The following is a 9,181-nucleotide window of genomic DNA, read 5'->3' on the forward strand; positions in this document are numbered from 1 at the left end:
CTGTTTTAATCGAGCAGTTAAACACATGATAAAATATTACTATTAGACATTTTTGCGACTCAAATTTTGAATTTTTTTTTGTTTGCTTATGTTCTCAAGCGCTTATTTGTAGATAAACTAATTAATTTGTCATATATTTAAGTGTTCAATTCAAACATTTTGTAATAATTCGAATGTCTAAATGAGTATCGGAAACTGCAGATAGAATGCAATTAGATGTCCGCGCTGAATTTCTGTTTCGGTGATTTTAATTTCATATAGCAATCACTGCAAACCAAAGCCAGCAAGGCTGCAACGTGTTATTGTGTTTTGAACTTGATTAGTTAAAAAGTATTTCAAATAAGTATGTTAAGTACTTAATTTTGAATCGTCAAGTTTTGTTCAGTAGTCCCGTCTCAATTTAAGTGACTTAATTTTCTTTTTGATTTATCTCAAAAAGAGTGTCTCTTTTTATATTTAGTAGATTAATAATTCAAACATAATGCAGGACGAGTTTAAAATCAAAAGATTCAAAGGATATTTTAATATATTACACACATCTTTATAAAGAAATGTATTTTGGGTCTAACTCAATCCCAAAAACTAACTCATGAGGGGAGAATTGACAAAGTTCATATAAATCTCATTAACCACATACGTGAGCCTTTTTTCACTCTTCAACATCCACCTCACGCCTAGTCTTTGGACGTTCAAAGCGTGCGCAATTTAATTTGAGGGCGCAACATCGGGTGAGATGGATCCTGTTCTAGTACCATATAAAGAAATGGATCTTGGACCTAGCTTAATCCCAAAAGCTAGCTCATGATGAGAGAATTGCCAAATCCATACAAAGAGATCACCCATCTCATTAAACATCGATGTGAGACTTTTTTCACTCTTCATTTTTCAAAAATCTTTAATTTAGGACCACATTATTCAAAATTCTCTTTTATTCCTTAAACTTTATGCCAAATAAAACACTGAGGCGTCTTTTGGTTGGTCAAATTATCCTAGAATTAGTTATCCAGATATTGCTATTCCACCCTCGCACAAGAATAAATATAACACTACAATCCCGAAATAACTAATTTCAGGATTAGTTACACTACAATTTTATTCCACTCAAAACCTAGAATACACTCATCTCAAATTTAATCACAGAGTTAATAATTTCTTATCTCTCGTGCCAAATGATCCCTTAAATTGGGATGAGGGAGTAATAGACTACTTATAAGTATTGCAAGCTGGAAGCACTTGAAGAGGGCTTTGATGAAGGAAAAAACTGGTAAAATGTTACAGTAAATCGTTCATCCGACGCCGTTGAAGACCCGGCAATTCACCTTAATTCTCCTCTTTTCCCGGCTACAGTACACTCTGCCCCTACTACTATTACTACAATTTCTTTATTTTAAATATACAAACGAGTAAAGGTCAAAGCAAACAAACCTTTTTTTTCTCTCTTTCCCCACTATATAACTTCCCCCTCTCATTTTCTTTCCCTCTCCCTTTTTTCTTCTTCTTCTTTCTCTCTTTCATATTCCAATTAAACTTCATTTTATTTTATTTTCCATGGAAAAAGATTACTTCATCAACGGTGCAATTCCTAATCCACCCCTCCAATTTGAACCACCCACTATGCAATTCCCTTCTTGGAATTCCCTACATTGGGATCATTCTACTGATCAATTTAACCAATTTGACTCAACTTTGAACTCATTAGTAAAAAACAATTTACCAAATCATCCTTACATTGGGAACAATAATAGTAATAATACTAATACACCTGTTAACTCTCCACCTAAGTTACACATACCCAATTTGGTAAATTCACTTCCTCCTCCATTACCAGCTCTTTCAACTGATCCTGGTTTTGCACAAAGAGCTGCTAAGTTTTCTTGTTTTGGTAGCCGTAGTTTTAACGGTAGAACGAGCCCGTTACCGTTAGAATTGTCACATAGATCTGCTCAACCATTGGGAAATGGAAAATTGCCTAGAGTTTCGAGTAGCCCTTCTCTCAAGCAAGGTGGATCGCCTTTACAAATCAAGAATTCGGGTCAAACCCGTATGGAAATTATGTCAGGCAAAATATCTGGACAGGCCACTAATTTTATTGAGTCACTTTCAGAGCCAAGTGGAGAAACAGGGTCGAAACCTCCAACAACTGAACTGAATAATTCTAGGAAAAGAAAAACTGTTTCAAGAGGGAAAACAAAAGAAGATTCACCTATGGTAAGGATTATTGTTTCGAAGTGATGAATAATCTTGATTTGGTTAATTATTAGTGGTTAATTGAAATTTTCATTTCAGGGAGGTGATCAAGCTGATGATAGTGCAAGAGCAAAGCGATGTAAACAAGTAGAAGGTAATAATGGGACTGAAAATGGAACAGTTAACATGGAAGAATCAAAGGAAAATGAGGAAAATCAAAAGGCTCCTGAACCATTAAAGGATTATATTCATGTTAGAGCAAGAAGAGGACAAGCTACTGATAGCCATAGTTTAGCAGAAAGAGTAAGCATTAATTAACACCAAGTAATCTAAAAAAAATGTCAAATATTGTGTTAACAATCTTTACTAATCTCTTTTTTACATTTAATTAGGTGCGAAGAGAGAAGATTAGTGAAAGGATGAAGCTTTTACAAGATCTTGTACCAGGGTGTAATAAGGTTAGTTGAAATGATTCGACATTTTTTTTTTCCATTTGTTCTTTCTGTTTTATCGCATCATAATCGAAATTGTGTGTACCAGGTGACAGGAAAAGCACTAATGCTTGACGAAATAATAAATTATGTACAGTCACTCCAACGACAAGTCGAGGTAATTACAGTAATTCACAATTGCCCTAAGCATGCTAGGAAATGTGTTCTGATGAAGTGTTCTGATTCATCAGCTAATTAATTCTTCCTTGTGCAACATTTTTATAGTTTCTATCCATGAAGTTGAGTTCAGTGAACCCAAGTTTGGATGATGTAAGTGTATCATAATTCATTGTCAGTTAAAATAACTTATTTTACGTGACATTATCTGACATTCTAACGCAATTTTTTTACTCTGTTCTTTCAGATATGTCAACCAAATGGCTCTCTGCCCCAACCTGTTTTTTCAGTAGATAAAACATCATCTGCTTTACCTTCTTACCAACATAACGATATTCCAAATGGGGCATTAAGTCAATGCTCAGTGGAGACTTCACTATGCCGCAGCCTAGGAATGCAATTACCTCCTCTTGATGGATTTGCTGATTATCTTAATCAGGTGATTACCCATTCAACAATAACTGAAGATTTCACTTATGTATGTGGACATTGTAGCGGACTTTTACATTATCAGTGTATTTTAACATGTTGTAACTGGCAACTTGTCTCATTACTCTCCTGAACAGGTTACTGTGATTATCTTTTAGGTGTCCCGATAGTATAAAACTTAGGGGTAATTACATTTTTGGACCGCTCAAAAATATAATAGCCATCAAATATACATATTGTATATATAAATAGACATAATCAGCGTACATGTTATGTAGATTTTGGCTACCACTCGTAAATTAATTTCGCCGACGGGAAAAAAAGAAAAAAGCCCAAACTTGTTGTATCAATGAACGTACATGTTAAACGAAACATTTTTCATCTTGTGATTTTGGTTTTGACAACTTCGTTTTGTCCAGTTCCCTACAATGTGTGAGGATGATCTGCAAAGCATTGTGCAGATGGGATTTAGCCAAAATACCAACAAAGATCTGACACTACAATCACAAGGTTTTCCTGGTAAGAAAAGGGAGACAAGTTTTGGTTTCTTTTCTTTTATGTTTTTCTATTTTTGGCAGAATGGTGGGTTACAATTGTCAAAATTTAAGTTGATAATAATGAAATCTTGAACCTTTGATTAATGAGTATGTTTTCTTTCTTTTGATGCAGGGCCTTATCAAACGTCTCACATGAAAATTGAGATGTAAAAGCCCCTGCAGAAGAAAGAGGCTGTTGTGTATATAGGAAGAGATTTTTAGTTTAATCTTCTTCAGAAATTACTAATTCATAATATTAGATTTAGTTTTGAGGATTGACTTCCCTAGTAGTCCTCCTAATGTATAATTAATTGATTTCGGTTTACTAATTTTTGCTTTGGTAAGTCATGAGTATTTATTGTAATATAATCTTAAGATCGAACAGTCATTTGGGTGCAAAGTCGTAACAGCACATGTAAGATAAGTATTATATTTCTTTGTAAATCAATGAGAAATTGAGATGCTATTATGAGCTTTCATTTTCAGAAACATTTGTCCATTAGTGTTCATTGAGTAATTTCATATCACTTGACAAATTATACTCAAATCTTCTAAAAGATTTGCTTATGGTTGATGTGAAATTACACAGCAATTAAACCACAATTTTCTGGTAGTTATGATTATTTAGGTATGTTGTAACCAGCTGTAAGGGTGGGGCGCCTTACCTCTCTTTTCAAAAGTCTTGTATGAATGATTAGTTACAATTCTTGATTTAGCTTGAGATGGGAGTCAACTTTTGATATTTTGGCACATTCTATTGGGGTCTCCTGTAATTTTCAGTGAATGTAAATTATATGCACGGATAATATAAACCTTTTTTAGATTATAATTTATAATTTAATCAATTATAACTTTTTTTAATCGATTATAACTGATTATTTACTTTTATTCTTTCGGCTTTACAATTGCCTGTTGTTTTAGGTTATCTTGATCTAATGTAGTGTGTAGCATATAGATTCATCCTAACTCATTAGCTTTTGTTCTAATCTTACATAATGTTAAAAGAATCTACAAGTAAGTATTATTTCGAATCTGATCAATCAAATGAGCTATGATAGAATCTAAACTCAAATATATAATGTTCAAATCCTGAATCTGCCTCTCCAATCGAGTACAAAAATTAAACTCATTTTCTGTTAGATTAACCTGAAAGAGAAGTTTCCATCCGTTTATTTTCACAGTGCTGCAGGGTACCAATTGAAAAACAAAAAGAAATACTTAGTTGGAAAGGGGGGAAGTTTTCTCTCTTAGTTGCTTAATAATTAAATGATTATATTAAGGGGGACATCAAAAGAATCCCAGGTTGGCAAAGGGTGAGATTCTGACTAGACCCAATGAATGAGAGGACTTTAATTTCCTTCTAATTATAAAATATCAATAAACTGGAAAAAATTAAGTGGAGTAGTGGAGTTCAGGTAGGGAAAGATACCCTTAAAAAATAGATTAATCATTTGATGGAAAGAGATTAGCCAAAAAACAAGTTTATGGGGTTTAACAAAAGATTTCTGCCTTGCAGCCTTATCTTATTTTTATTTTAATGAGAGTTTAGTTCCATTATTGGTCTCCCTCTACCCCCCAACACCCCCGCCCCCCGCCCCCACTACCCCTCAAGCATGTTTTGATTAATCAGAAAGATTCTTTTAATATCATCTCTAACTACTATAATATGGAACGTTTAATCCTTTTGAATCCATTTTAAGTTATCGGGACTCGCTTGATTAATTTTGAAGTATAAGAAAAATAATCTTTGGTGTTAACAGTTGGATGTTGTTACAATTTTTATTTCCCGTAAAGAAAATTATGTACATAATTTGTATGATTAACATTTCAAGTAGTCGAATAACAATATATGTATTAGATAACTGCATGCAAGCACGCTGTTTAAACTATTAGTCAGACTTCTCTATAACAATATTTTACTATAATTGTCAAGTTTAACTTGGAACCAATTTTTAATATTATGTTATATTATATTTTCTTTATAACATCTTCTCACTATAGCAACCAAAAAATTATAACGACATCGTTATAGAAAAATTTCTCGGTACTTAGTTTGTTCTCTTATTACTTATTATCTCGTCTATTTCTGATTCTGTCTATAGTATTAAATTTTCATAGTAAAATTTGATAATTAAATTTTTTGGTGAATTTATAATTGTTACATAGATTATTACCTAATTAATCACATATGTTCAGAACCAATATAGGAAGTTTTTATAGAGACCGAAGGTATTATTGAAACAAATCTTTGGCCTACTTTAGGGAGAAAATCATTTTAAATTATATACCGTGCACTCGAATTTTAGGTGCCGTTTGGCCATAAAAATTATTCATTTTTTTCCGAATTTTTTTTTCACTTTTTTCACTTTTGGGCTCCGAAATACCAAAAACTAAAAAAACCTTGTTTTTCAAAAAAAATTCACTTTTTTCACTTTTTTAAAACTACATTTCACCAAAAACTATGGCCAAACACAACTCCAACTCCAACTTCAAAAATTCCCAAAAAAAGTGAATTTATTTTTGGTATTTATGGCCAAACGGCACCTTAATACAAAGACTGAAAACATTTTTTAATAAATATAATTACAATTAATTACCTTATTAAAAATTCTGCAGTATAATAATTAATTAATATAGTTTGTCCGCAAGGCCAAATAAAGCCAACAGCGTTCCTTTCCTTTGCTAAATAATAAGGTAATTTTCAGGAAGATTTGCAGGCAGGACTTGAATGTCTTTTCTTAAATTTGATTTTAACTTTTCTGTACAGAAAAGCCCAAACCAAATGTTGTGCTTTTTCCCTTTCTTTTTCATTTTTCCTTTTCCAATCCGTAATTGAGGACACTCCAAATTCATACCTACGACAGTGATAGACTAACCAGGAAAAGAATTGCTTACTTTATTAGTTTATTTTACTTTATAAGATACTACTATTATCATTTGAAGAATTAAAAAAAATTCATAACAGTTATTTTCTTATATTATTTATAAAAATTGGCAATTTCTAATAGTTTTTTATGTAATTTCTATTTATCTATGTTTTTCTAAAAAATAATGTTCAAATTGAAACAAAAAATTTAAAAGTCTAATCTCGATACTCCGAACCCCTTCATTTAAGATGAAACATACTCATTCAGGGACAAAGAAAATGTCATTGTGGTGTCTAGAGAGCCTATCTTAGTTTCTATACACCTCTATTCTAAATCTAAAAATAGAAAAAAAGATAAAGCAATTTTTTTTTCTGTGAACCTTTTCCATCAGATTATTTCACTGACTGCAATTCATTCAGAAAGAGTAAAGTAACAATGGATCATAAAGTAATGATTTTCAATGACCTAAGGTCTTTTCTTACATGTTGAGGATCATTGTTATTCCCTTTCTCCTAGGACATTTGTTGGTTGCGGTGCTAATTCCGTGATTGAAAAATAGTTCTTTAGTAGGTGTTTGGACAATATTTGCTTAAAATTTGAAGAAAAAAGAGTATTTTGAAGTTAAGTAGAAAAAAAAGTATATTTGAAAGCTATTAATATGACGGAATGAGTAAATTGAAAGTAAACGGCATAAATGAGGCAGTCTCCATTGACTGATTCTAATTTGTTTGTTAACTTTGTTTAAAAAAAGAAAACAGTCTTCATTCAGCTGGTCCTTTTTTTCCATAGAAGTTAGTGGTTTCTGCTTTGAGTCATTTCACTACTTTTAACTAAGAAGCAGCCAGTCCAAAGCTGACAATAAAGCCAATATAATCTTTACTTACATAGTGCTTTTGAGACTCCTACTCCCTTAGCAACCTTAGCTAGCTAGTTGTTTCTCTACTGTGTCCAATTAATAATTAACAAAATTAGGAACCACCGATTTGCTTATAGGTAAATTTGTGCTTTCATGTGCATATGTACTGAGTTAGAAATGTGATTAAGACATAAAGATATATGCTTAGTAAAGAAAAACTCTTTACTTGCACGTTTCAAATTTTGCACCCATCCGGGAATTGACATGTTGATGACACAAAAATTGCTACGTACAGCTACATTGAAGAACAAATGTCCAAGCAAAGTACAAATTGAAGTGAGTCACTAACATGTTCCCTAATAGTGTTATGTTAGGGGGTAAGTATATTATAAGTCTAGCATGAATGCTTCAAACCTATAGGGTGATATCATGCCTCAAAAGGGTTTGTTGGTTGATAGTCACAATCACGTGGAAGAAATTTGATACGAAAAGTTGGAGAAAAGTTTTATATGCTTCCGAAAGTTGGAGTGAAAATGACAAAGGAATATATATTAAGAAATTTTTTACTAAGAAAGAATGTTTAGACAAGGTTGAGTACTGACGCAAATTTGATGGCATTTCAGTAGGACATGAGTAACCATAATTCAATATGAAAACAAAAGTAACCATAATCAGATCAGTTGGATTCGGTTTGAACATCACGATTTTGAGTTTGGAGATTCTGCTATAACTCATTTGATTTACTGAAATCGAATTGTACTATTTGGACTAATTTGTTAAGAATTAATCGAATTGAGGATATGACTTCATCATTCCCTGGAATTGAAATATCTGCGAGATCGGGGTCACACTTTATATCAGTTAAACAAATTGTTGAAATTTCTAAAATAATACACTCTCGCAGGGTCATATATTCTTCATGCTGATCAACAATGATTACAATCTAAGCTGAATCTTTGTTGAATTCGGATGAACTCATAAATCATTAACTAGATTCGCCCCTGACCATAATTGAGCAATAAGCAATGAAATTCGCAGGTTCACAATGAGAATATTATACAAATTTGACAATGTAATCCCCGTAAAGATTTTTTCTTTTAACATCAAAACAGACTGAATAAATTTTGTAATATTTTTACTAAACTATATAACTTGAGTCATTCAAGAGAATAAACGCTATTTTCTTAACCGCATTTTTTCATATTAATAAATCTTCTTCATATTTATTTGTAAGATTGAATGTACAAGAAAGTGTAGAATTTAGAATATAAGGAGCCTAATGGTAGGTTGGGGTGATTAAATTAAAAAGTAAGCAAAGGATCATTTGATTTACCAACCAGGTAACATGGTGCACAACTGGCAAGGGAGTAAGGTTGGAGCTTTGAAATGTATTAGGAGGACTTTCGTTTTAATTTATATTTGTACATATTTATATTTCTGATCGTCATCATTTGATAGGATGCCCTTGTCTCTCTGCAAACATCATTCTTGTTTCTCTTTTCCCAGCTAAAACGCTTGCTAAGAATTACCATTCACTCATTTTTGCTGATATAAATGATTGAGTTGGATCATAACTGGATAATATTTGTTTGAATCAAGATGGTCAGATCAACTTTGGCTAAACAATGCGTCAAATTTTATTTTATTTGTCATTTGTTTCTTTGTTCTTTATAATTTATTTAATTAAAAACCCAAATA

The 9,181-nt window shown here is 32.0% G+C and overlaps 1 protein-coding gene across 1 annotated transcript; it reads left to right on the forward strand.

The window, feature by feature from the left end:
* Positions 1-1,285: 1,285 nt before the first annotated feature.
* Positions 1,286-4,232, forward strand: LOC132049340 (transcription factor bHLH62-like). The gene is made up of 8 exons (XM_059440099.1): positions 1,286-2,220; positions 2,287-2,490; positions 2,580-2,645; positions 2,728-2,796; positions 2,904-2,948; positions 3,043-3,234; positions 3,644-3,743; positions 3,894-4,232. The coding sequence occupies exons 1-8, from the start codon at positions 1,549-1,551 to the stop codon at positions 3,929-3,931; spliced, it is 1,386 nt and encodes a 461-aa protein (XP_059296082.1). The 5' UTR covers positions 1,286-1,548; the 3' UTR covers positions 3,932-4,232.
* The last annotated feature ends 4,949 nt before the right edge of the window (positions 4,233-9,181 follow it).

The sequence above is a fragment of the Lycium ferocissimum genome, chromosome 1, assembly GCF_029784015.1.
Source record: "Lycium ferocissimum isolate CSIRO_LF1 chromosome 1, AGI_CSIRO_Lferr_CH_V1, whole genome shotgun sequence".
Lineage (NCBI taxonomy): Eukaryota > Viridiplantae > Streptophyta > Magnoliopsida > Solanales > Solanaceae > Lycium > Lycium ferocissimum.

What these genes read in the sequence shown, in the direction of transcription:
- LOC132049340 (XM_059440099.1), top strand. Translation starts at nt 1,549, where the DNA reads ATGGAAAAAGATTACTTCATCAACGGTGCAATTCCTAATCCACCCCTC. An exon ending in CACTCCAACGACAAGTCGAG is followed by an intron (nt 2,797 to 2,903) that starts GTAATTACAGTA and finishes ACATTTTTATAG; the next exon opens with TTTCTATCCATGAAGTTGAG. An exon ending in ACAATCACAAGGTTTTCCTG is followed by an intron (nt 3,744 to 3,893) that starts GTAAGAAAAGGG and finishes CTTTTGATGCAG; the next exon opens with GGCCTTATCAAACGTCTCAC.